Here is a 27,062-nt window from a genome sequence, read left to right on the forward strand (position 1 = left end):
CTGGTTTGATGTAGGGGGTAAACATGTCTGTAATGGGAGGTGGTACGAGAGGGTTTTATTTCAACACAGTCCTGTCGCTGGCCCGCTCTTTAGCTGCCCACCGTCCCGCCCCGGTCGAAAAGGTGAGCAAAAAAAACAAAACAAAACAAAACCCGAGTGAGCTCCGATAAGACAGAATGTGTATTAATTAGCTAATGTTGTTAAGCAGCAGCAGCAGCAGTGTTGTTCAGGGTGTAGCTCCGCTTCCGCACAGGCGGTGGTTTATTGTGACCACGGACGTGACAGCAGAGCTAATATGTGACAGCTGTGTGTGCGTCAGGAGTTGGGAATCACTAACGCGGGGTGTTCGCGGCGGTGTTTGGTCTGTGGGAGAAGCAGCAGCAGCAGCAGAAGAAGGAAGCGATGCAGGAGAAAGTGGCGTCGCTGCTTCCGAGCTGCTCGTTACCGCATCAGGCAGAGCAGTCCGGCTGATGAGCACTGCAGTCAAACAGGTTTACGGGGACAGGAGTTCACTGTGTGCTCTGTTCTCCGTCACTAACCTGTTGCAAGTGCAGGATGGATGATCAGGTCTAACACAGGGAGAGTTTAATGGAAAGTGATACTCAAATGTGGTGGTATAAGAAAAACACGAGAGCATATCGAGGCAACGATCAATACACTGCCAGTAAGAGCTGGTGTTTTATGACGTACATGGGTTACATGTTCACCACAGCACTAAATCAAACGTCATAAATACCTGCGTCCTGCTACCTTTGTTATTGTGGGCAGTGACAGCACAGCTTGGTTCCCACCTTGATAGCAGCATGCAGTCTATTGATCCCAAGGGCTGAAATAAAACAGATAAGATAGCAGCAGAATGCAGAGGAGTAGGAAGTGTATGCGCAAAAAAAATCATCAAGTGTGCATGAAAACGTGCAGTAAGAGTCTGGTAAAGATGATATTTCAGTAGAGAGGGCTGTGATTTTTACAGCAGATTGAGGGAAAAAAACACTAGAAAATAAAAATCTAATGGTCCAACTACATAAAGACAGATACAGCAGTGTCACCATCTCTTTCATTGTTTTCTATTTTTTGGGAATGTTTTTATCTTGTCTTGTTGTAGAAGAGACACTTTACATGTGACAGATAAAAACTCCTGAATCTCCTCTTGAGTTAACCAAGTGGCCTGATTACTGTGTGCATATCATCTTTAAGCATTTTAATACATTTTTAAACTACATTTATGATTGTATTTGTTCTGTTTTAGGTCCAGAAGCTGCAATGTATGTGTCCCGTAGAAGCCCGCGGTGTGTTTACTTTGGATGTGCGTCGCAGAGATGCTGTCATTGCTCTGGCTGTGTTTCTGGTGGAGTCTGGTTTACAGGTGGGTGCTGGTTCTTTAAAATATTTTTAACACAGTGGTTGCATTTAATTTTAGGCAGCTAATGGATGATATAGTGGATTTATGGTCAAAATATTGCTCAGATTTTATACATGGATAATATTATTATAGTGTTCCTCTCACTACCAGCCTCTGCACATATATCAGCGTGATAAGCTTATTCCCATAATCTGATTAAGCCGGCGATTAGACATGCAATTGGCCACGTAAGCCTCTAACCTCATCACAGCGAGACGCAGCGTGGAAAGCTCTGCTGCCAAATTGGCTGCGAAGAGACGATAGCATCATTTTTCAGTGTTTAAAGTAGTGATATATGTTCTTTCACCTCGCCTGGACTGTGTCAGAATAGCCAATACCTCATAATCTTGATTTATCAGCGCCTGTTAGCCAACAAAAAGTGCTGCCAGGCACTTTTGTCTGTGGCGTGTAATGATTCGCTTTACTCCGACAGCACAAAGACATACTTGTTTCCTACTTGCTGAGCCTATTGAGAGGGCTGCCACGGGTCCAATGGATCGAAGAAAGCTCGGGAAAGAAAGGAAAGGGTAAGAACAATCCTCTTATAGTGGGGCTTTTTGTCGGACAATTGCTTCCATTTACTTGTGGCAGCAGTGAACTAAGTAGTGTTTTTTTGTTATTCTTATCCATTTTTAGTGCTGCCTTAAGATGGTAGCATAGTATTGATTTCCATCCACAAAATTTCATGACACAGCATAAATCTGCTGGTCTTTATTTTTCTTGCTGCACACACTTACGTAGCATTTAACAAAATGTGTTTGTGTTATTTTCTCCAGAATTTCTTCCAGTTGCAGAAAACTTCAGCTTCTGTCTGGTGACACTTCTGTCAGATGTGGCTCAGAGGGACCCAGACTCCAGAGAGGAGGTAAGCTTAGCATGTTGTGATAATATGCCATTCATATGTTCCAGTGTATTGCAGCTAAGTGCTAAGTTCTTGCTTCACCGTTTCCCCAACAGATCTTAAACACTATAATGGAGGTCATGCAGGCTTTCCAGGACATGTGCCAAACACCTGATAATCACGACAAAGGTACACACACAAACAGATGCGATGTCAACGTGTACGACATCAGTGAAATGAAAAAGCTTCACAGCTGCTCTCTGGTCTGCAGTCTTCCTGTGCAGGTACATCATCCCCAGCCTTCTCGGCATGACTCGAGCGTTCGGCCGCTACAGCAACACAGACGAAGCGCTGTTGTCCAAGTTGTTCCCCAAAGATTTTCCCCAGACTCGCTGCGTCACGGAGGAAACGGAGGGCGTGCGGCGCAGATCCTTCAATGACTTTCGTTCTATCCTGCCGTCCTCGCTGCTCACCGTGTGCCAAAGTGACACTCTGCGCAGACGCACCGGGACCAACCTGGATTCCTCTGCACAGGTCAGTTGTGACAGAGCTGGTTGGAGTCAAGAGAAGAATTAAACTGCAGGGCCATGATCTCCTTGAAGATTTTGTGATTTTGTTATACTCAGAGTTCAGAGAGGCTAATTTTCAACAACTGTTTCAGTGATTAAATGAATGTTCTGTGATGTGCTCATAGATCTGTACGGATCCAGGAGGCCACTCTCCCTGCTCTCCGACAGCCCCCGGCCCACATTACTTTGAAGGTAAATGTCAAGAAACACAGGCTATATTCTGTCGACTCAGCATGGGTTTATCAGAAGGAGGTGCTTGCATCTTTCTGTGTTTGTTGTGGTAAACTGCAGACATATCTCACATACTGTAATACTGCAGTAATGCATAGAGAAAAACTATAGTAACCCCTCTTGGTACCCCCTTGCCTGTTCAAAGTGTGAATGGGCACCTGTCTAATTTTTATATAGCAGCTCAGGAATGACACCGTTTCTAATTTTAAAAGTAGCAGCGAGTCTTTGGTTCAAAGGTCTGCGTGTGTTCGTGTGCCATCACATATAACTCTGTTGGGCTGTTTAAAGTGTTAGCAGTGCAATAGGACTGTTGTTAGCTTCCAAACTTAGATATTTGCACCAATTTCTGAGATATATGCAGTTGACTTTGATTCCAAAACAAATGTCTTCGGCAGCTTTTTGCATCAAAAAATGACTTTATTTGAGACATCATTCTGCCCCGATAATCTGCAGTCATACAGGAAGAAATCCAATAAAGAGGCAGAGATTAATGTCACCAGTGACAGTAATCTCAGTGGATTAGCGTACAGGCCAGTGATTAGCCATTATCCTGATTTTATGTCACTGAAATGCTGCCCAAGCTGAAGGAAGGTTTTTTTTATGTCCTCTGCTCCCTCTGATTACAGCAGCCTATCTTCCAGACAGCAGCACCGTGGACCCCGACTACTATTTCTCCACCGTCAGCTCCAGTTTCTCAATGTCTCCTCTCTACATGGTAGCAGGAGAAAATGAGGTGGAGGTGCCCGTTGAACTGCTGCGACAGCTCCTCAGCATGGTGCAGTAGCCTACTACCCATTCACTGAAACACTGCTGCTGTAGCTTCCTGTCCTCTGTATGTATATATATCTTTATACGTGCATGTTGTTGTTTACAGGTTAAGAAGTTTGTTTCTGAAGCTTTTCTGAAAACTCTGGACGCCACCATGACAGAAGTCACAGAGGTAACTATAGAACTATAATTGTAAATGGTTGATGCAAAGTTAAATATAAGCTATTCTCATTGAAATAATCTTGTCTTGTCTCTTCTGTTTGTTGTGAAGTCTAATCCTGGAATCAACCTCTATTACAAAACCTTCAGTGACCCTCTCTATGTGTGTGTGTTCAAAATGCTGCGGGACACACTCTACTACATGAAAGGTGAAGCATCACACATGGATTATTTGTTACGCATTTAAAGCCAAACAGCCCTGTGATGGTTCTGTGTAGCAGAACATTACATAAGCTACTCTGGCAAGTTGTCATACTCCCTCACTGTTTCTCAGCCCTGCAGCCGACGTTTGTACGAGAGGTGCACGACTTTGTGCTGGAGCAGTTTAGCAGCAGTCAGTCGGAGCTGCAGCGGGTACTTCATGACACGGGGGGGTTGCCGGGGGAACAAAGCCCCCTCAAACTCCGTTGCCAAGCCAACGCTGCCTGCGTGGACCTCATGGTGTGGGCCGTCAAAGATGAGCAAGGTAATCAATTGCAGCAGAGAGTGAGCGGCGCGGTGTGACGACATCATCAGGGGGATGCTGGATGTGTTTTACTGTACCAGTTGTGTCACTTCTCACCTTTCCTTTCTTTATGAAGGAGCTGAGAATTTGTGCACCAAACTGTCGGAGAAGCTGCAGTCGAAAACCTCCAGCAAAGTCATCATTGCTCATATGCCCCTGCTCATCTGTTGCCTACAGGTAAAATACAAATATCTGCACAAATACAAGTTAAATGTTGCACAGGCCTGTAATTCAAGTTGTTATTTCCTTCTTTTTATTTGACATTAATTTAAACATTCTTCTTTTACGTCTCAGGGCCTGGGCCGTCTGTGTGAGAGGTTTCCAGTAGTTGCTCACTCTGCCACAACCTCTCTCAGGGATTTCCTGGTGGTTCCTTCCCCTGTTCTTGTAAAACTCTACAAGTATCACAACCAGTACAGCACAGGTACATATATTTATACTTCAATTACTTCAAATCGACCCCTGAACTGAGTCTCAACACTCTAATATTTAGTAAAATGTAGGATTTTATTCTAAAATACATCATAAATAATTTTTTTAGGGTATTTTGCAAGTACATGTCATGTGACACACTTTGTCTGATGTCTAATTTGAAGATTTGCTTTTAGTCCTCACAGAAAGAGTGTTTATTTCTGATTGATAGCAGCACCAGTTTCTGTACCTCCGCTGACATAAACCTGCCTCTACTGCTTAAAAATAGTGTGACACTCAGAGGAATTAATCTACAACTGGCTATAGATGGTTGAAATCAATCCAAATACTTAAATCACTTGATATTTCACGTCTTTAAAACCAAAAAACATCCCCAAAACCAAACAGTGTTTACAGCAAATCCAGCACAAATGACCAGAGCCAGAGGTAAACGGGACAAGAGTGCTGCTGCAGCCGATGATACCATAACGAAGACGCATCAATAAGAGTGTCATTGTCACATCCGGCTCTCATCCATCATTGATCTGATCGCTGTTCATTTACGAGCAGCTGCAGACACGGTCAATTGGAAATGCAATTCATGTTACCGATTTTTCTGCGCTGTGCTCCAGGGAGATCTGCCTATTCATAGATCAATTGTTAAAACATGCTCTTTAGATTTGGCACCACACTCTGAACTTTTATTCTGTGTAGGATCTTATATTATGCAGCGGTTTACAGTGTGTTCTGTTTGAACTCATGCTTCTGTCTTTGTGCCGTTGTCTTTTTTAAGGAACTGGGGAAATTAGGATAAACGTGACTAACGAGCATTCTCAGTCCACCTTCAACATACTGTCGAACAGGAAAGACCAGCCCTCCATGTACGAGCAGCTCCGAGACATTTCCATTGACAACATATGCAGGTCAGATACAAACACACCTGGAACAGCTGTGATTTAAAAAAAAATTATTCTTATTGAGATGTTCTGTTTTCATCTCTGCGTGCTTCCTCTCTCCCAGATGTCTGAAAGCTGGTTTGACGATGGACCACGTGATAGTCGAAGCCTTTCTGGCCAGTCTCTCCAACCGTCTGTACATTTCACAGGAGAACGACAAGTGAGCCACATTTCCAGTTGGAACAAAAATACGTTGGGACTTTTAGTCACCCAGATCGCTTTCAAGTCCTTGACACGGATGAACAGCTTTAAAAATACAACTTGTCTTTCCGCCAGGGAAGCCCATCTAATTCCAGATCACACCATTCGAGCACTGGGCCACATCGCAGTCGCTCTGAGAGACACTCCCAAAGTCATGGAGCACATCCTACAAATCCTTCAGCAGAAGTTCTGCCAGCCTCCGTCGCAGCTCGATGTTCTCATCATAGACCAGCTCGGCTGTATGGTCATCACAGGAAATGTGAGTCGCAACGATGGCATGTTTGTAAAGCAAGTGGCCTCCGTTATAGTTAAAGGGTGTAAACTATTAGCATAGATGGAGAAATATTGCAGATTGTTTGTTCACAGCACCTATGATGGACCGAGTGCTGCTTAAGTAGCAGCCCCTCGTTCCTTCTGCCTGAGGGGCTGACACACTGTAATTACTGTAAACCTGCTGACTGGTGTTTATTTGCTCAGTACACTGTGCAATAAGAATAGATTGCAGTTGACTCACCACTGGAGTGTAATTGGGTGTTTTTGACAGCTAGTCAACCCACAGTGTGAAAGGCTACAGTTAACAAAGGGCTGAAAATAGATGTGACTATATGTTGGCAAATACTGACAGTTAGCCTCACTCGGTCCTTACATTTGCTCATATTTATCCCTAGTAATGTTTTTCTAAATCTAAGCAGCATCTTTTTATCTTAAGTTTTTCCTGATGGTGCCTGCAGTTGTACTCATTGTTCCTCCTTTTCTGTCTTGCAGCAATACATCTATCAGGAGGTGTGGAATCTGTTCCAGCAGATCAGCGTGAAAGCCAGTTCAGTGGTCTATTCAGCCACCAAAGACTACAGGGATCACGGTTACAGGTCAGCATCATAGTTTTTATATAGAGATGCTCAAAACCTTCATGAAGAACAGTTTTGAAGCTCTGTGTAGAGCCATGTGGTGGCTTGACTCCTCATAGCTCCTGACTAATCCAGAAATGAGCAAAGAGCTGAGTGAGCGTCTCTGGGCCACAGACTGTCCTGTGACGCTACTTATCTGTCAATATAAGCTGCCACACACTTAACTCTGAATGATTTTAGGCCTTTATACAATGTAAACAGGTTTTTAATTAAAAATAACGTCGGGCACAGTTATCATGAGCAGGGAGACCAAAAGTGTTTGTGCACCAGGTTGTAAACTCAGTTAGTTACTGCTGTAAAACTGGACATTTTAGCATGCAAGTGAAAAGGGATTGACTCAGTTTTGGGTTAATTTTTCAGCCCCAGATGTTTCCCCTCAGTCAACATCTGCTTTTATGCTGTTAATACCAACAGTGTAGTGGTATGAGTGTTAGTAATTGAACTGAATTGTGAGCAGTAGACCTTGATAGTAACGTAGATTCCTGGAGACTTCAGTTGTATTTGATTCCTGGTACGTACTTATCTGTTCCCTCCATCTATTTTCTCTTCCTCCCCCACAAGGCACTGCTCTCTGGCAGTGATAAACGCTTTGGCCAACATTGCAGCCAACCTGCAGGGGGAGCAGCTGGTGGACGAACTGATGGTGAACCTCTTAGAACTGTTTGTCCAACTGGGCCTGGAAGGAAAGCGAGCCAGCGAGAGGGCCTCCGACAAGGGCCCGGCGCTGAAGGTACGTGCCTCCACGCGTACACACATCGAAGCACAACAGGAAACTGATAACAGTCACGCTGGTAAATTGCTAATGGCTCCGTATCTCCCCAGGCATCAAGCAGCGCCGGAAATCTTGGAGTCCTTATTCCAGTGATTGCTGTGGTGAGTACTGTAGAGACGGTTTAAAGTCATTTGCTGCGAGGATTGATGTTAAAAACCCTCCCACAGAGCACAGCTGCACAATCTGCATGAATATTTGAGTGTTTACAGATGAATCCAGTGTGTTAGTTAGGTTTTAACTCTATGAACAAATATTTACCCAGTGAGCCGCAGTACTCTGTTGGTAGCAGATGACTGCTGAATGCTTTTGCGGTTTTCCGTTTAATTTTTAAACACGTTTTCAGCCGACAGTAAAACGATGCTTTCACTTTATATGCCACATTATAAATAGAGCCACAACAAGTGTGTACCAATTAGGATTTGTTTATTGTGTTGGCATAGTAATAAGGTAACATGCTCTCTTTTTAAATGTACCTTTTAAAAAAAACCAATGCAATCTAACAAGCTTCCATCCATCCATTATCTATACACCGCTTAATCCTCATTAGGGTCACGGGTGGCTTGAGTCTATCCCTCTAACAAGCTTTATTAACAGAAAATTGTTTTAGTTTAATGCTTTTTTCTTATTTTATAATCCCATTTGTTGTGTTTTTTATACATTTTCTTTGTGAAAGCATTCCAGTGCGACATTTAAGTAACAACAATAATGTATGTAAATTATCTAATGTCCGTTTTTTTTCTTTTTTTCTAGCCTCATTGCAAAAGTTGAAACATTAACAGACAGATAACAGACATCCGTTGAGTCAATCAGACAGACGGAAAAGTGTAAATGCTCAGTAAGAGACTACATTTAACTTTTTAGCGGGGCTTTTATTTAGGTCTGTGAGGGATTGGCCACCCGGCCCATGAACACGAGGCAGTTTGTGCGGTGCTCGTAGATCAGGAAGAGGAAAGGATGGTCCACGGTGAAGCGAATCTGAGAGGAGAGCGGCATGAAGCCCACCTGGGTCAGAGCAGCAGCTTCTGTCCCCTCCTCGTTCACGGTGATGGTTCCCTGGTGCTTCAGCTGCAGAGGGAGATCATAATATATCCATCATTTTGAAATAGTAGGGAGTGAAGTTGAGTCCGGGCGATTGAATGTCTCTCAGACTTTTGTTTTGTCTTACTCACCCAGTTCATGGAAACCTTTTCGGAGGTCATTCCAGTGAAATCTCCAGTCTCCTTGAACATGTCAGTGAGCCCCATCTCCTTCAGATTTTCAATCAAGTCGTAGTTTTGCTCCAGTTTAAACCGAGGTAGCACAATCTCACGAGTCCTGAAGGGAGGAACAGAATCGTTTCCTGATGGTGTAACCTCTGAATCATCACTAAACATTGTCGTCATCTCTACAATCAGCTATAAGCTTTCAGGGACAACATGTCTTCTACAGCGTGCTTTCTCAGCTACTCATTAGTTGTAATGCTGCTGACCTGTTTGTCATGTTTTTGAGCCACTTGCTGACAACGGTGGGTGAGATGTCCTGCTCCAAAGTCCTCATGCCGGTGATCTTCCTGGGCAGGGCGATGAGCATGCTGATGTTTCCGGTGTACGGGAGCTGGAAACACATTTTCATCATTGTTATTAGCTCAGTGAGGGATATGTGTGTTTGTCAGGAAATTCCTGTTGATTAAACAGTGTACGGCCACCCACCTGCAGGACGTCACAGTCTAGTTCATGGTCGGCAGCAGCCAGATAGTTCCCCTTGTTGCTCATCATTGGCACGCGTACGTTTGTCTTTTCATTAACTCGGAAGTTGCGATAGTGAGTCATTTCTTTTGGGAATTTCTGCTCCCATGTACCTGTTTGTACAAAGAAACAGAGTTATATTGATGCTGCTGGTTGAAGATGGAGAACACTGTGTCCTGTTTTTTCCACTCACCTTTGAAGTACAGATAGTTGAGCAGCATCAGCACCATGTTTGGATCCACGCTCTTGAGCGGTTCCCTGATCAGCCCTTTGGTCAGCTTCTGAATGCGACGGTTGGCCTTGTTCAGAAAAGCCGGATCTCTGAAGTCCACCGACTGCGGCTCTGCAAAATAATAAGCCTTCGTCTCCGCACGGAAGGTGTCCTTCACCGAGACGTCCTTCTTGACGTAAACGTCGTTCACCGAGCGAAGCGTGTAACCAAAGTTCCTCCTGAAGAGCCTGTGTGTCAGCTTCCTGAACAGCTTGTGCACCGTCGTGTTGTCGTAGTGATGGCTGGCGTTGACGAACTCGGCGAATCCCAGCGCTTTGTAGATCTGATCGTGAGTTCCAGATCCGGCCCCTAAGGCCATCATCCCCATGGCGATGGAGATCCCAGCGGGCGCCAGCAGGATGTTGTCAGTCTGGTTGACGTCATTTCGAAGGCTTCGGTAGAGGTTGAAGCCGAAATGGGAATTCACGACGTTGAGGCGTTGGAGGCGGGAGCGACCGTGGAAGAGGCGCAGGAGTCTGGCGCGGCGGATCTTCGGGTCCGAGGGTTCGGCGAAGATGTCGATGTCTGGGGCTGGTGTGGCAATGTCGTCGATCTCATCGCCCTCGCTGGAAAACATTCACAAAAGTCATCGTCTAACCATTCAGCAGCAGAAACAGTCTTTAGAAACAGTTTGTATTTAGTTATTAAACATCACACACATTTCCTAATAGCTGCATCTGTTTATGTGGGTCCTATATATGGCAGATATATGTACAGTAAGATGTGCAGATACCCAACACTAGTAAGACAAATATCACCAATGCAAGCTACAAATGTTAAACCTGTCTTGCTTAACTAGCATATATGAGCATTTTTTACTCCATTACTTTGCACCTTCAATTCTTTTCTTTACATTTAGACTTAGATAATCTATCGGAAGTAAAAAATCGCTTAAACTCACATGTAGTCATCACTGCCTGCAGCCAGGATCTTATCAAAATCAATATAATCTTCATCCTCAAAGCCATCGAAGACCAGGTCATTGGTGACGGTGTTTTCCTTGTGGAACTCCAGGGGAATGGCGTCTATATCCACCGCACCACCCGTTTCGAAGCCTCGGGGGTCCGGTTGAGGGTCAGTGAAGTGAAGGCTGAGGTCTTTGACTCCAGCCAGAGATGGACTGGCCAGCAGACAGGCCACGGAGATGACAGTGATGACCCACATCCTGAGAGCTGAGGCAGACGTTTAGCACAGCTTAGTCAACGATCTGATCAGTGTTTGGTAGATTTGGTTAAATCATGTTTTAGTAAAAGATGTCTTTAGTATTTAAAAATACAAAAAGTTTTAATATGAAGTTCCTTTTGCAGTGTTCTGTAGAACGTCTTACCTTCGCTGTGTGCTGGTGGGAAGTGCTGCGTTTCGTCTGTTTGTAGGACTAAGAGCAAAGCATTGAATACAAAACTGAACTTTGATGTGGGCTTCTCTTGAACAAATAGACCAGATCAAACAGAGCAAAACGTCCTGTGACAGACCAGAACTCTTTAACTCTTCACAATTCATCTCCTCTGTGAAGAAAATGTAGCGTTAATGATCAATTAGAGAGTTAGTAGTTTGGTAACAGCTGCTTGTTTAATTTACTATTTATTTTGATTTATTGTTATTGTTGTGTGCTGTTGCTAAAAAGTGCTATTTGTATTCAAGGAATGAACATTATGGCTTTCTAATTGCTTCCTGAGTGTGATCATGTGCGTCGTGCAGCATTAATGGCTCCACGTTATTCATCGTTCTCTTGTTCATTTTTCACAGCTGACCAGACGCCTGCCGCCAATCAAAGAGGCCAAGCCCCGCCTCCAGAAGCTGTTCAGAGACTTCTGGCTGTACTCGGTGGTCATGGGTTTTGCCGTGGAGGGATCAGGTGAGCGAGTATTAAATCATTTCAGTGGAAAGCTCTTCACCTTTGCACTGTAAGAATGGGAGGTGATGTTTAAAGGTTTGGTGTAGTGGCCGGTAGCATCCCCCCAAACTCCAAGACCTCCAACCATTTCAGTGTGGATGTTTTGAAATGTTAAGTTGTACACTGCTTATACTCCTCAGACTTGTTTGCTCAGGCCAAGAAGTGTTAGAAGAGTTAGACGTTGCGATAATGTGGTGATTATGTAGCCGTCACACTGAGGTTGGAGAACAAAATATTGCATTTTTAAGTAAGATAAAGATAGATTTTGGGCGTCTTCGATCATTATTAAATACCCCAATACAACCAAAGACATCCGTAGGAGTGTTTAGTCATAAACCGTTAAAAACAGAGATTATTGATGCTCCAGTGTGTTGCTGACTTTCTGGATTTGTCTTTCGTTCTTTCAGGTCTTTGGCCAGAGGAGTGGTACGAAGGCGTTTGCGAGATTGCCACCAAATCTCCTCTTCTCACGTTCCCCAGCGGAGAACCTCTTCGCTCTGAACTGCAGTACAACTCAGCTCTGAAAAATGACACAGTGACACCGGTACAGTGTTCAAAATCAAGCATTTTTTTTCTCTCAGTAGCTAAAAGACGTCTTAAAATACGCTTTCAATTTCTGTCCTCCAGGCCGAGTTGAGTGAACTACGAGCGACGATTAGCAACCTCCTCGACCCACCTCCTGAAGGATCTGCCCTCATTAACAAGCTGGACTTCGCCATGTCCACCTACCTGCTCTCCGTCTACCGATTAGAATACATGAGGTCAGCTCTATTGCCATTGCAAAGCAGCTTAAACGTCTCATCTTTTGTCTCCACGGATTCCTTAACATAGCGAGGCCAGAGTGTGCAGTACTGTATTATAGCTCTTTATCTTGTCCTCTCTCAGGATGCTGCGTTCCAACGATCCCGACAGGTTCCAGGTCATGTTTCGGTACTTTGAGGACAAAGCCATCCAGAAAGACAAATCTGGTGAGGGCTTTGTGCCTTTAACCCCTTTGGCTAGCTGATGTATCTGTTGTTGGTCGTTCGTTTTCTCAAATTCCCTTTTACCTCCGCAGGCATGATGCAGTGCATTATTTGTGTTGGCGACAAAGTGTTTGATGTCTTCCTGCAGATGATGGCTGAGAAGGTAGGCAGCGTGGTTGCAAGGTTTTATTTTATCACAGATTTTATTCTCTATTAGCACTGGATAAAAATCTGTGTATTTCCACTGTTTTCAGCCAAAGACTAAAGAGCACGAGGAGGAACTGGAGCGACATGCCCAGTTCTTGTTGATCAACTTTAATCACACCCACAAGAGGATCCGCAGAGTGGCAGACAAATACCTCTCTGGTTTGGCAGAGACGTGAGTAGTAGTCACTCAATCAACTTGCCTGCTTTCGTTTTGTTCATCGCTTTGTACTTTAATGTCTCTCTACCTAAACCAGATTCCCACATCTGCTCTGGAGCGGTCGTGTGCTGAAGACCATGCTGGATATTTTGCAGACGCTCTCTCTGTCACTAAGCGCTGTAAGTTTCAGACGCAGCGTCGGGTTTGAATCTCTTTAATGAGCGAGATAATACAGAGAAGTAATTTGTGATGGAACAGAGTTTGAATGATTCCTGTTTGAGCTGACCAAATAACATTAAATAGGTGCAACAGTACATTTCTGTTGCGGTAAATTTCGCCTCTGTTTGTTCAGGACATTCACAAGGATCAGCCTTACTATGACATCCCAGACACCCCGTACAGGATCACTGTTCCTGACACATACGAAGCCCGAGAGGTGAGCTTGGATTGTTATTACACGTATGGCCACTAGAGGGCAGCACCGTATTGGTTTTAAAGTAGCCTTGTGGATAACAGGATCTATTTATTAGCTACTTAATATGATAAAAGGCTTAATTTTATCATTTATATTTCACTAAAACTGAACGTCTAACCATCCTGTTTTCCATGAAGTAATGTTATTTCTGTATCGCCCCTTAGAGCATTGTAAAGGACTTTGCTGCTCGTTGTGGTGAAATCCTGAAAGAGGCGATGAAATGGGCCCCTTCAGTCACAAAGTCCCACCTACAGGTCAGTTCCTTCACCTTCATGTTTAAGAGATGGTCAGCACAGACTGAATTAAAGTAGTACATTCATTACCTCTTCCTTTTAAAAACCTCACAAAAGCAGGTTTTTACTGAAAGCAAAAAAAGTCTTCAAAGTGTTTTTCCTTCTCCATCCTTTTTCCTCTTCCTGGACGTTCTTATCTGAATGAAGGAGTACCTGAACAAGCACCAGAACTGGGTGTCGGGACTGTCCCAGCACACTGGGCTCGCCATGGCCACAGAGAGCATCCTGCACTTCGCAGGCTACAACAGACAGAGCACCACACTCGGCGTGAGTCACAGAAGCACATCCATGCATGTTGGCACACGAACCGGTTCCAATCCCCGCGGTTGTTGTTCCAAATTAAGGGCAATCTGAATTTAAACAAAATTAAGTGTCAATTTAGTGACAAAATGAAATTCATTAATTCTACGTCAGAGTCACAATTTAGCATAATTTAAAACTGCAGAACAACCATCTTTCTGTCTCTTTAACAATACTGCACTATTCTTTCAATTCATATTATCAAAAACACTCAAAGATTTAGTATAAGTTTGTTTTTAGTTGCAAGGGCAATCACGATTTTTTAATAGCGTTGAACATACCTCACTTGTTGAGCCGGGAGCATTTAGGTAACATACCTAAAATCTGCCAGTGGCCTCACAGGCTTGTTGATTTGATGCTTATTAACATTTGTCCCGTATTAATGGCTTTTTAACATAACAAATGTGCCATTTAGCTGCTTCGTCAAACCCTTTGCAGCTTCATCAGTACTGAGCAGAAGTGTCTTGTACCCTTTGTGCACATATGTGTGTTTTATTGTGCGTTTTATTCTTTATGCAGTCTATAACTGTAAACTACTGGAGTCTAGCTGTCAATTCGCTTACAGTACCGTATGTCCATGTGTGCATGCTTACTAGTCTGTTGTGTTTTTTTGCTTGCTCTGCATTTCTTATATGTTCTTGGGCTTGCATTCTGCTATATCTGTCTTTTCATTTGCTTCATTTGTTGTATTTTGTCTTTATTAAACCGCACCGAACTGCCTACCTGGTTGCTTGGCTGGTTTACGGATTTGCTGGTTACCTGGTTGCTTACCTGCAATGGACGGGTGGGTTGGTTGGCTGGTTGCCCATTTGGCTAACTGGTTTTGCTGGTGCTGTCCTCCCCCCATGTGGCCAACCGTAGGCTGCTTTCCCCCAGGTTGGTCTGAACACTAAATACAGAGAGACAGGGCTCAGGCATGATACTTCAGAATATCCAGAAGTGTTGAAGTACAGCTTTGTGTGGTTCTTTCCTAGCTTGTAACTGTTTGGTCTTGAGTCTTGCTTAAACGGTTGTTTCCTCATTAGACCACTCAGCTGACAGAAAGACCAGCATGTGTGAAGAAGGACTACTCCAACTTCATGGCGTCGCTTAACCTACGAAACCGGTACACAGGAGAGGTAAATTCTGTGCTCAGGGGTTGTTATGCTCTCTGAGACTTTCTGCACAGTTTCTGTGTGACTCCCATGTCTGTTTATGTGCTGTCCAGGTGGCTGGAATGATCCAGTTCTCAGAGGCGACTCACAGCCAGTCAGACCTCAACAAGCTGATGATCCATCAGATGACCAGTGCTCTGGACAGAAAAGACCCAGAGGCCTTCACTCAGGCCATGTTCAAGATGGCAGCTCTGCTTATAACGACCAAAAGTGAGCAGCTCTGCAACCTTAAATTCTATATTTGAGCCCTTCTTATATGTGCACTGATAATCTGACCTGGTAACATTCCCGTATCACTTTCAACACAAGTCTTAACTACATGCTGCCTTATTAATGGATAGTAAATACTGAAGGTTTTTTTTCCCACATTTCAACACCAACATTGGTCCAGAAACAGTTCAGATTAACTCAGCTATAATAAATGTAATCCATGTTTGGACCAAATGGAGCTGAAGTTTAGTTTGTTGCCTCCATCTGTTTAGAGTTTCTTATATACCTACAGCATCAAACAGCAGCAGGAACAAACTATTAGCTATTTGAACAGTTTGATAAGCTTGTTATTAGTTTAGATTTAGCCTTATACCGCTCAGTCTAACATGTATCATAAATATCATGGAGGTACTGTGACTCGGTTACTTTGAAGGGTACGTCTAAATGGAACTGTGAGGAGCATTAATGTAGAAGTGAACTATATCTGAATGATGCCATCAGGGCCTTAACAGACTGATAAAGCAGGAAATGTCACGTATCCTGTGTCTAAAAGGTCTTTGTTGTCTTTCAGCCATGCGCCTTTTGTTTTTTGTTAAGTTAGTTTTAATGGGACATTTTTCTATATTTGGTCTTTCAGACTGCGATCCACAGCTCCTGCACCATCTGTGCTGGTCCCCTCTGAAGATGTTTACAGAGCATGGCATGGAAACTGCTATTGCCTGCTGGGAATGGCTCCTGGCTGCACACAATGGAGTGGAAGTGCCAGTATGTATATTTATCACCCTTTATAAAAGCCTATGAATAATTTGTTGAAAGATTGAATATTGTGGAACAGATTAGTGCTCATCTTCTCTTCTCCATCTTTTTTAGTTCATGCGTGAGATGGCAGGGGCCTGGCAGATGACAGTGGAGCTCAAGATGGGTTTGTTTTCCGAGGCAAAGGTTGAGACCGGGCCGCTGGCCGTCTCAGAGGAGAGTCAACCTGCACCCTGTGCTCCTGATGTCATCCCTCACTTCCTCTGGATAGAGGTCAGCAGCACACTGACAACAACATGCTGCTCAGTCATATGTTACTGTTAAAATTGTTGTACACTGTAGATCACCAGTCATCAGTAAACTACATGCAGCATGTTTGGCAATCTGTCGGCACGTAGTTGTAGTGTCTGTAAATTAAACTCAGTAGACGGTTTTTGTTTGTTGCTTTTTGTTTTATCCTGTTGTGTCTGGTATAGACCAAAAACTTTATTTTTCTGCACATTTTTTCCATGATATGATGTAGCTTGAAGAGTTTCCCTTCCTAATGTTCCATCATTCCAACATGTTGAAATGAACACAGATTTTAAGCTGCCAAGCGTCAAAAACTCTTTTTTTCTGTTTTTCCTCCAGTTTCTGGTGCAGAGGTTCGAGATAGCCAAGTACAGCAGCGCTGACCAGGTGGAGATTTTCACAACTATTTTGCAGAGATCTCTGTCTCTGAGCGTCGGAGGAGCCAAAAGCAGCCTGAACCGACACGTTGCTGCCATCGGACCGAGATTTAGGTCCCATATCTCACTATTTCACCAGCAAAGCGGCTTTATCTTAAATACTGAACCCTGAGCTTATTGCATTTATCTGCTTTATTCCAGACTCCTGACTCTGGGTCTGACTCTCCTGCATGCTGACGTTGTGACCAACGCCACCATCAGAAACGTGCTTCGAGAGAAGATCTATTCCACGGCTTTTGACTACTTCAGGTACTAAAAGTTAAAATATTTTTTGTTGGCAAGAAAAGAGAGTGTTGTAGAGGGATTCTCCTTATCCACTAACTTCTTTGCATCTCTGTTCCATCTCTGTGTAGTGTGACTCCCAAGTTCCCCACTCAGACGGACAAGAGGCTGAGAGAAGACATCAGCATAATGATCAAGTTCTACGCCAGCTTGCAGTCAGACAAGAAGTATCTAGCTGCCAACCAGCTGGTTCCCCCAGGTACAGCATGGAGGAAACGGTTGCCTAAACTTTCAGTAATGATAAATTAATTTAAGACTTCACATGTCCTGAGACCGCACACTTTATCTGTGGATTAGATTTTCTTGTTTGTTTCTGTGATGTGTAGTGTAAAGGTTTTTCCATCTGGGCTCTTTTGTTTGCACAGAAGGCTGCCAAGGTTGTAGATTAAAGATTACGTCTTGTTTTCTAGTGTCAGAGTTTATAGATGCAGACCAGAAAGCTCCCTGAATGCCTATTTGTCAAGTAGAGAATCATATTTTTTCACCAGAACTCATAAAGTTAATATCCGGGCCTTTGGAGAATTGAATTGTAGGATAGATTGATAATGTTTTTTCCTTTCTGTGTAGATCCCCAAGACATGTCGGTGAACAGCCTGTCTGTAGTGGCGGTGGCGGACAGCCGGAGCAGTCTGGATGCAGCAGTAGGTCAGAGGCAGCAGGTGGCTCAGGGATGGATCAACACCTACCCTCTGTCCTCAGGGATGTCCACCATATCCAAGAAATCAGGTAGGACACACGGAAGAGTAGAATTTAACAGCTACTTGCTGCAAAAGATGGTCACAGTGAAACTTAACCTTCATCTGCCTCCTATTCATAGATGAATTATGTGTTATTCATTTATTGGTTCTTTGCTGTTTCAGGACTGTCTAAGAAGAGCAACAGAGGCTCTCAGCTGCACAAATATTACATGAAACGCAGGACACTACTCCTGGCTTTACTGGTATTTACCTTTTCAACAAACAAAGTCTTTACATGTCTGCGTTTTGTCGTGCATCTTTATGAGCATGCTTGGTGCTTGGTGTTCCACCTGTCCTCCTATGTTGAAGCTCCTCTCTTACCTAAACCTGCATGTTTCTCTCCAGGCCAGTGAGATTGAGCGGCTGACAACATGGTACAACCCGTTGTCCACTCAGGAGCTTGCGATCGCTACAGAGCAGTCGGTGGAGACCAGTATTGCGAACTGGAGGTCCAAATACATCAGCCTGACGGAAAAACAGTGGAAGGACAACGTCAACCTGGCCTGGAGCATCGCACCTTACCTTGCCCTGCAGCTGCCCGCCAGGTACACGGAGACATTCGATCCATTACATCCCAAGCTTTAGTAGTCGTACATGTCGTCAAACAAATTAGAAAATTTGGCAAATGACAATAATTTTATCCAAGCCAATTAGCGAGCTTTTAAAAAGCTGAAATCATTAACTCTGCTGAAGGTTGCTTGAGCTACGACACCACAAAGACCCCATTTGTACCATCATGTCACCTTTGATGCGTATAAAAAGCTACGGCACAGTTTCTATCTAATGGAAACAGCTCAATGCGCCATTTAACCCTTTTACTAAATGTACATTATTCACCAACAAACAGCTGATCGACAGACTTGTTAACGCTGAATAAGCGGCATGTGGAGTTTATTTATAGGGCATACACCTATTCAGCTTTTTATTTGCTTTTCAGATTTAAAAACACGGAGGCTATTGTCTCTGAGGTGACTCGTCTGGTGCGAATGGATCCGGCTGCTGTGTGCGACGTTCCTGAAGCAATCAAGGTGAGGTCCTCCTCCGCCGCCCGCCACACGACGACAGCTGCCACCCTTTTGGTTACATTCATGGTGCTTTTATTCTCAAGCATTGGGAGCAGATAATGGTAAAATCACAGGGGCAAGGACAGACTAATTGAGTTTAAGTACTTTAACTCTCAGTGGGTTTGGAGTGGATTTTTAAGCAGCTTGCCAAAATAAATCTACTAAAACGCCTTAGCAACCAGTGAAGGCACAAAGAAAACGACATATTTTGTGGCAAACGTCTGTTTGTAAAGTAGGTAAATGGAAACAGGCAGCTTACAACATGTACATTTTAGATTTATTATTGCTGCCTATATACCGCGACCAACTGGTAATACGTCCTCCCACTGCACCTTTTTTTCCCATTTTTATGTGCAATCTAAGCACCTGTTATGGCTAAAACTAGTTCTACCTCTTTTACAAGCTTTTGATTATATATATATACATATTATATATTAGAATAGAATAACAGAATATTTACTTTATTGATCCTTTTACAGGAAATTACTTGTTGCAGCAGCGACATTAAAAAAACACAGACAAGCCCACAAGACACCCGACACTGAAGGCACTCATAAAATATAAAACCAAATATACAATATAAAACTAAAATAAAAATAAGATAGGTACCCAGTGTGCAAAATGGGACTGTGCAAAGATGGATTTTAAAAACGTTTGTACATAAAGTGTCACAGTTCTGCAGCCATGTGGTTTTATTGCACGTTATAAAGTCTGATGGCAGGAAGGACCTCCTGCTGCGTTCAGTCCTGCATTCAGGAGGAACCAGTCTGTGACTGAAGGTGCTCTGCTGAAACACCTCCATGACATGAAGTGGGTCCGGCTTTGAGTCCAGCTTCCTGAGCGTTCTCACCCCGGCCTCCTCCTTAACTGTGTCCAGTTGGACAACTGGAGCTCGCCTTCTTTATCAGTTTATTGTGTTTCTCTCTGCAGTGCGAGCCCCCTCCCTTATATATTATTTAAATATATAAACTTTTGAGTATGTTGATTCATTATAATCACTGCAAAAGATTCATGCACCTTCATCCTAATAGGTAGGAATGTTGCAGCGCTTCATGGATAATGCTGTGGCTGCACTCTACTGTTTATTCACTTGAAAATTTTTGATTGTGAAATTTTCACTACAGCATTCATGTAAAGTTGCAGCAACACCTAAACAGAAGGAAAAAGTTTCTGTTGCATGGTGTTGTTGATTTGAGTTGACTTGTATCGTCACAGGAGAAATGTCGATGTTGTTGAAGTAAACCGTGTCCCTCCAGCCTCCTCCAGTCCTTCCCGTTTAGCTCTGCCTGATTGAACTCCTAATGAGGCCGTATGAAGAAGAGGCAGGGGAGCCGGAGCACGGCCTTCCCCGAAGACCGCCGTAATTTAGCTGACGATCCTCTTTGACACCGAGTACTTGTTTATTCCTGTCACTTTAGTAACTAATAAACACGGCTTCCTCTGGAGACCAACGCCGTCAGGTCCGATCCTGTGATACGCGCCGAACAGAACCCGCAGTGAAATTCATGTCATTTTCTGGCCTTTTTCTCCAGTTTCTGGTGACGTGGCACACGATTGATGCCGACTCTCCGGAGCTGAGTCATATTCTGTGCTGGGCTCCGGCGGATCCTCCGACTGGACTGTCCTACTTCTCCTCCATGTACCCGCCTCACCCCCTCACGGCCCAGTATGGCGTCAAAGTGCTGCGCTCCTTCCCTCCTGTAAGCACACATACATGCACATCATCGGTTGTTGGCATTTTTTCTGGTATTTGTTTTTGTTTTAGAATAATTTCTTCAGATTAAACCCTGTTAAAGCTGATCCTGGTGCTCAGTTCAGGCCTAATGGTGTCGTTTTCACCAAAAGCTGTTTTGTTTTTTTATCCTTGCTGCTGTTTGTAGGACGCCATTTTATTCTACATCCCTCAGATTGTCCAGGCGCTTCGTTACGACAAGGTAAACTCTAGATTTTATGACTCAGCGCATTTATGTAAAGGCCTCTCATGACGGTTAAACGATCACAGCTGTCGTTTTCTTCCCGTCCACGCTGGCGTATAGATGGGCTACGTGAGAGAGTACATCCTGTGGGCCGCTCAGAAGTCTCAGCTGCTGGCTCACCAGTTCATCTGGAACATGAAGACCAACATCTACCTGGACGAGGAAGGGAACCAGAAAGACCGTGAGATATTCAGCCTCACCTCGTTTCTCTCTCTCTGACTCAACCCGTTCACCGCAGACTCTGACCTCCTCTCTCCCTGCAGCCGACATCGGCGAGCTGCTGGAGCAGATGGTGGAGGAGATTACCGGCTCGCTGTCTGGCCCGGCCAAAGACTTTTACCAGAGAGAGTTTGACTTCTTTAACAAGATTACCAACGTGTCGGCCATTATCAAGTATGAACACTCTTATTTTTTATAATTAGACTCACATTGTAGGTCATTATATGTAATTACACCCACTGTTTAAAGCTTTTCCACATTTGAGGGCCGTCGTCTGCCTGTAAAGTAAATGCTGCTCTTAGTTAATAGGATCAAACATGCAACATGTAGCCCTGCAGTTGTTCTACAATAAGCGAGAACCTTGATTTGTTTTGTCACTGCATCATCATCATCTCATCCTTTATTTGACTTTCTTTACTCTCTTCTTTAATTCAATGACATCCCAGCTTAATGAGTCAGTGTACAGTACCCATAATTTGTCAGAGACATGGAAACAAAAGTGAAAAAACTACGGATCATGTTTTCAAAAGCCGTTAAAGTAATTACCACAGTTTAACTTTTCTGTTAAACTCGACCCTCCAGCTATCTTCAGGGTGTTTATGAAGTGATAACAAGTTTTCCCCCGAGCCAACATGTTGTGTTCCTCTCCCTGCCACCAGAGTTCTGCTCTCTAAGTCCCTTTGTTGTTCATTTATTGGGCTATCGGTTGCTCTTCTGTCACTTTGATTATGCATCAGTCTGGAAAACGCTCTGAGCCTTGCCGCCTCCGTCCCTGACTACCTGTCCACCGGCGTGCAAACTCGGCGGCTGATGAGCTGTTTTGTGACAGCTTCCGTACAGAGAGTGTTTTCGTCAGCCCACTAGTGGGTGACAAATTCCCCTCTGCCCTCATTACGACACTAATTGCAACAAGCCAAGGGGAAAAAACTTCTGTTCTCCGGCTTCCACTCTCTATTACTCTCCACCCCAAAGACTCCTCTGTGCGGTTAGCAGCAGAGCCTGGCTGTCACTCGTGGTCTGAAACCATTCAGCGAGATGCCCATGCATGCTATTTTCAGTACCGGAGGTGCACACGTAGAACCGTGGAAGATCTGTGTGTTCCAGTTGTTTTTGTTTGTCTCCGTCAGGCCTTTTCCCAAAGGGGAGGAGAGGAAGAGGGCCTGCCTGGATGCCATGTCACAGATCAAAGTCCAGCCTGGCTGTTATCTCCCCAGTAACCCTGAGGCCATAGTTCTGGATATTGACTACAAGTCTGGGACCCCCATGCAGAGGTGGGCCTCAAAACCAACCTCTCTCACAATGTGAAAGCGTCACTGGAAGTGCTTTTCTAACCTTTTTGCCTCTGTTTAGCGCTGCCAAAGCTCCCTACCTGGCCAAGTTCAAAGTTAGGAGGTGTGGAGTCAGTGAGCTGGAGAAAGAAGGTACTGTTAATGTGAAATGTCTAATCCAGGCCAGATGTTCAAAGAGATAAAAAAGATTACCCTGCTGTGCATAATAATAGTGCCAATATGTTTATTTTGCTTTAATAAAAACCTTTCAATTACCTGGTTAGAAATTCTTAAATCAAAATCTTCACCTCCTTGAAAAATGTAGTCTATGAATGTGCAAATATTTTTCTTTTAAAAGTTAAATTACTGGATACAAGATGTTCCTCAAATCACCCAAAGTTCATTCTCAGTGCACGTGCCTCGCAGGTTTAAGTTTCCAGGCATTGATTTCAGTTTAAAGTCAGTTGTCTTATCACCAAACATGCTGCAGGCACAAACACTCCGGTTAGTTTAGACAAACTCTGAGTCTTTCTTTATAGCGATGCTCAACAGAACTACCAATGACAGAAACACATTTTTGGAGGATGTGGAGTTTAAGGGAAACTACAGTAGATTTTATGCTTTTTAAACTTGTGTGTCATTACATCGTCCCCTCAGGTCTGCGGTGTCGCTCAGATTCTGTGGATGAGGCGAAGAACGAAGAGGAGGCCAAGAGAATCTGCTGGCAGGCGGCCATCTTTAAAGTTGGAGATGACTGCAGACAGGTTTCCTGATCTAGACTTACCGCTCTGCTATCATCCACCCGTTTCATGAGATCTTTGTTTGGCTTCATTGTTTGAGCCAGGCCTCCCTTTTGTTGACATTTGATCATCTGTGTTCCCAGGACATGTTGGCACTTCAGATCATCAGCCTGTTTAAGAACATCTTCCAGCTGGTCGGCCTGGATCTCTACGTGTTTCCTTACAGGGTGGTGGCCACAGCTCCTGGAGTGAGTTCACGTTAAACCGTCCCTGTCTTCATCTGCACTGCTGTCTGACATGGAAGTACTGAATATTAAAATCTCTAATCAACCCTCTTCTTTCTTCGTCTGTTGTTCCACCACAGTGCGGTGTGATCGAGTGCATCCCAGACTGCAAATCTCGTGACCAACTGGGCCGACAGACGGACTTCGGCATGTACGACTATTTCAGGAACCAGTATGGAGACGAGTCTACGCTGGCGTTCCAGAAGGTAAAAGCCAAATCTCACAACCTCATCCAGCCTCAAACAGTCATTAGAGCCTGTAAGGTTAGACCATTTTTCGTCTGATTCTCCCTCCAACGCTTGTCGTTTCAGGCGCGGTACAACTTCATCCGCAGCATGGCAGCTTACAGCTTGCTGCTGTTCCTGCTGCAAATAAAAGACAGACACAACGGCAACATCATGCTGGACAGTCAGGGCCACCTCATCCACATCGGTGTGTTTCGTGTGCAAGTCTATGATCTTTTATTGAAGTTGATATGTGAAATCCATTTAGTAAGTATTTAGACTTAGAATAAAAATGAAATTTAATTCAATTTTCAATTTAATTTTATTTGTATAGTGCATATTTACAACAACAAGTCATCTCATAGCGCTCATCAGGAGGGAACAGCCTCTCATGTGACTGATGTGGGATCATTTTGGAGGAGAAAAGCACACGTTAGATTACTTCTAAGGAAAAATCCATATAAGGCAGCTTTCTGTGTCGATTTTAAAGTGTGTATCAGATGGATTTATTGTGTGAGGTGTTTATCATGCAGGTATTTTAACCAGGACCAGTTTAAATCAGCTTCATGATCCTCAGCATAAGACCTGACAGTGGGTTACTTAGTACAGCTGTCTAACATGCTGATTTCCAGTGTTGAATTTACTTTTATGTTGAACACAATACAGTGTTTAGTTTTAGAAATAAAATCAGTCAAACCTCAAAGGTCCATAAAAACATGTTTCAGACATTATTGCACATTTATTGAAATAATTAGCTGAACCTGCAAACCAGTAGCATTAGCACTGCTCTGTACTACAAATTAAAAGCATGTTAACTTTTGTTTTGCATGCTAACATTCCTACACCATGAGACTCTAAATCCTTTATGGCAGAAACTAAAATGCATAAAAAGTAGTGGAAAATAGTGGATATTGCAAAATACATCAAAGCTTTTTACTATTTTTAAATTTTGCGGTATCCTAGACAACCCTTTTGAATAATTGTGTCTGTACTAATAGTGCCAGACATCATTTTCACGCTGCAACACGACACTGGAGCATCCTTGAAAACTCCTAAGATCTTGTTTTCTTAGCTGATGTCTGTGTTTCCAGACTTTGGCTTCATGTTTGAAAGCTCTCCGGGCGGGAACCTCGGCTGGGAGCCCGACATCAAGCTGACCGACGAGATGGTGATGATCATGGGCGGGAAGATGGAGGCGACGCCCTTCAAGTGGTTCATGGAGATGTGTGTGAGGGGATACCTGGCTGTCAGGTGAGTATGTCTGAATGCTAAACCGACTATTGACTGCACAGTGACGTGATGAGTGACATTAAGACGAGTTCCTCTGGTGCATCATCAGGCCCTACATGGATGGAGTGGTCTCCTTAGTCAACCTCATGCTGGACACCGGCCTTCCTTGCTTCAGAGGACAGACCATCAAACTGCTCAAGTGAGTCCTGCACGTGAATGTGAATGCGTATTTGTGTTCATGTGAATAAGCAGAGAAGTTCATGGTCTCATTTCCCGCCTCTAGGCAGCGGTTCAACCCGGGTTTGAGCGAGAAAGATGCAGCTTCCTTCATCATCAAAGTCATCCAGAACTGCTTCCTCAGCAACAGGTTGGTGCAGTTTCTAGATTTTCTGTTTTTCTTTTAACATGAAAACTTTGATTTGATTGTTTCCTTTTTTTTGTGTGTTTACAGGAGCAGAACCTACGACATGATCCAGTATTACCAAAACCAGATCCCATATTAAACGTTTGTGCCTAAGCATGTGCATATATTGGCCGGTACGTGGCGTGTGCGTGCGTGCGTGAGTTTGCGTGTGTGCCTTTGTGAATGTTCACCATTGAAGATCGTGGCTCACCGTTTCTTCTGCTGATTGTTGGATGTTGTCCTTTGTGTTTGCTTTGGGCTTCTTGTTTCCTCTTTTTTTTTTTTTCCTTTACATTAGTTGTCCCTTTATTTATTATTAAGTTGGAATCATTGTTATTATTGATTATGATATTATTGCACTAGCATCTTGACTCCTGTGTACTTAGAGAGAGAAAAAAAACAACAACAAAACTCTTAGTAATCTGCACGTTCAGTAAATACTTTATCGGAGTTTGTGCCAATTTTAAATGATTTGTAAACGTCAGTGAATGTGGATTCTGTTGATTTTTCGATGGGGTTTTGAAATGTGATTGGATACTTGAAGTAGCCGACTGGTTTCAGTTCTGACCAATGTGGCCTATTCTGTCATCTCGTACTTGACTGTACTACTGTGCTTCTCTTTTTAAATGGACCAGTCAGAGTTCCTTGATCCGTGGCATGGTACTCGTCTTGTTTGTAACCGTGAGACTTGACTGTATAGACATGGGTGGCGCTGTCTGTATTTTGGGGTTTTTCATATTTCCACATATTTCCACTTTCAAAGAAACGATGCACACGAGTCGTGGGAAACACTGGGGCTGAGTTTTGTACATTTAGCGTTGCCAAAGGGGAGGGAGGGGAGATACTGCACATGATTCACACTTTTCTATTGCTTGTGGGTGAGGGTAAGGCACAGCTTCAATGTTGGGCAGTTGCATGAGGTGTTTACTACCATGTAGCCTGTGTCCGATGTGGCTTTTTTGGTGAAAATTACTGTAGTAATCCAAAGTGCTGTGCCCCACGTCCATACGGTTAGCTTAAGCCTTCATGTAATGTTACAGGTTGTAAAGATTTTGCCTCTCTTTGTATATTTATATCCATGACCCATTTTCTGTCTCCTTTTCTATCTTCATGCCTTTTGAATGAGAATGCACAAGATATGAAATCAAATAAAGATCTATTAACTTAAAAACACCGTCTCTGCACTCAGATCTTTGTTTCGCTCATCGTGGGACTTCTAGCACCAACTGGCTGCACTTTGAAGGAGCTGAATGCTTTTGTAATCACTTATTTTGCATTTTATGTCTAATTTTTAACATTTTAAATTACATTACTTGGCAAAATCACTTCTTATGTACTTTGCAAATTATTGTCCAAAAAACCAAAATATATGGATCAAGATTCAATGTTAAAAAGCAGCAAAAGGGAAAAACTTCCAAACGGGGTGAATACTTTTTGTAGGCGCTGTAGTAGTTGGTAGCAGTGTGTTGCAGATCGACTCAGCCACGTGCCTCAAATCGCTCAAAGGGGTGGTGTTTAGGTCTTTCATACCATCAGTCATTAGAACCCACGACGCCACAGTGCCCGGCACCTCCATGCTCTTCCAGCAGAGACAACTATGTCAAACAGAGTTCTACATGTTTATACACACAGGTTTGCTTTGTTGTGTTTATTATTCCACATTTATCTAGTTTTAATGTGTCTGGAGTCTATCCCAGCTGACTCAGGGTGAAGGCAGGTTC

At 43.6% G+C, this 27,062-nt stretch overlaps 2 protein-coding genes across 3 annotated transcripts; one reads left to right on the forward strand and one right to left on the reverse strand.

Moving 5' to 3' along the window:
- On the forward strand, window positions 1-26,512 carry pi4kab (phosphatidylinositol 4-kinase, catalytic, alpha b). 2 transcript variants are annotated; one of them, XM_008284911.1, is made up of 55 exons: window positions 1-122; window positions 1,247-1,363; window positions 1,833-1,926; window positions 2,176-2,264; window positions 2,357-2,429; window positions 2,512-2,774; window positions 2,935-3,001; window positions 3,667-3,815; window positions 3,915-3,980; window positions 4,080-4,176; window positions 4,302-4,493; window positions 4,609-4,709; window positions 4,827-4,956; window positions 5,737-5,866; window positions 5,964-6,059; window positions 6,176-6,359; window positions 6,866-6,969; window positions 7,570-7,738; window positions 7,831-7,881; window positions 11,522-11,630; window positions 12,077-12,213; window positions 12,297-12,430; window positions 12,555-12,637; window positions 12,727-12,797; window positions 12,889-13,013; window positions 13,096-13,177; window positions 13,351-13,434; window positions 13,638-13,727; window positions 13,914-14,033; window positions 14,928-14,942; window positions 15,092-15,184; window positions 15,274-15,430; window positions 16,068-16,195; window positions 16,301-16,459; window positions 16,817-16,968; window positions 17,056-17,163; window positions 17,268-17,395; window positions 17,764-17,922; window positions 18,057-18,136; window positions 18,279-18,478; window positions 18,871-18,961; window positions 20,530-20,697; window positions 20,878-20,931; window positions 21,034-21,154; window positions 21,237-21,366; window positions 22,320-22,463; window positions 22,543-22,613; window positions 23,118-23,224; window positions 23,344-23,448; window positions 23,565-23,690; window positions 23,796-23,916; window positions 24,800-24,959; window positions 25,048-25,137; window positions 25,222-25,305; window positions 25,390-26,512. In XM_008284911.1, exons 1-55 carry the CDS (start codon window positions 24-26, stop codon window positions 25,439-25,441), a joined length of 6,309 nt encoding a protein of 2,102 aa, XP_008283133.1. In that variant the 5' UTR covers window positions 1-23; the 3' UTR covers window positions 25,442-26,512. The 2 variants fall into 2 exon arrangements, with proteins under 2 accessions (XP_008283133.1, XP_008283134.1); XM_008284912.1 differs by lacking the exon at window positions 14,928-14,942.
- On the reverse strand, window positions 8,511-11,157 carry serpind1 (serpin peptidase inhibitor, clade D (heparin cofactor), member 1). Its single transcript, XM_008284910.1, has 7 exons — window positions 11,103-11,157; window positions 10,677-10,947; window positions 9,698-10,341; window positions 9,469-9,617; window positions 9,249-9,373; window positions 8,950-9,094; window positions 8,511-8,845 (listed from the first exon to the last, which is right to left on the reverse strand). Exons 2-7 carry the CDS (start codon window positions 10,937-10,939, stop codon window positions 8,654-8,656), a joined length of 1,518 nt encoding a protein of 505 aa, XP_008283132.1. The 5' UTR covers window positions 10,940-10,947; window positions 11,103-11,157; the 3' UTR covers window positions 8,511-8,653.
- Window positions 26,513-27,062: the final 550 nt, after the last annotated feature.

Source organism: Stegastes partitus, unplaced genomic scaffold, assembly GCF_000690725.1.
Source record: "Stegastes partitus isolate 25-593 unplaced genomic scaffold, Stegastes_partitus-1.0.2 Scaffold380, whole genome shotgun sequence".
In the NCBI taxonomy this organism is placed as follows: domain Eukaryota; kingdom Metazoa; phylum Chordata; class Actinopteri; family Pomacentridae; genus Stegastes; species Stegastes partitus.

Bases quoted from the DNA above. Each gene is read 5' to 3' on its own strand.
- serpind1 (XM_008284910.1), bottom strand. From the start codon at position 10,939: ATGTGGGTCATCACTGTCATCTCCGTGGCCTGTCTGCTGGCCAGTCCA. The intron at 9,618-9,697 runs GTGAGTGGAAAA...TTGTACAAACAG, and splicing joins CAACTATCTGTACTTCAAAG to GTACATGGGAGCAGAAATTC. The intron at 8,846-8,949 runs GTGAGTAAGACA...CTCCCTCTGCAG, and splicing joins AAAAGGTTTCCATGAACTGG to CTGAAGCACCAGGGAACCAT.
- pi4kab (XM_008284911.1), top strand. From the start codon at position 24: ATGTCTGTAATGGGAGGTGGTACGAGAGGGTTTTATTTCAACACAGTC. The intron at 4,177-4,301 runs GTGAAGCATCAC...ACTGTTTCTCAG, and splicing joins CACACTCTACTACATGAAAG to CCCTGCAGCCGACGTTTGTA. The intron at 17,164-17,267 runs GTACTAAAAGTT...ATCTCTGTGTAG, and splicing joins ACGGCTTTTGACTACTTCAG to TGTGACTCCCAAGTTCCCCA.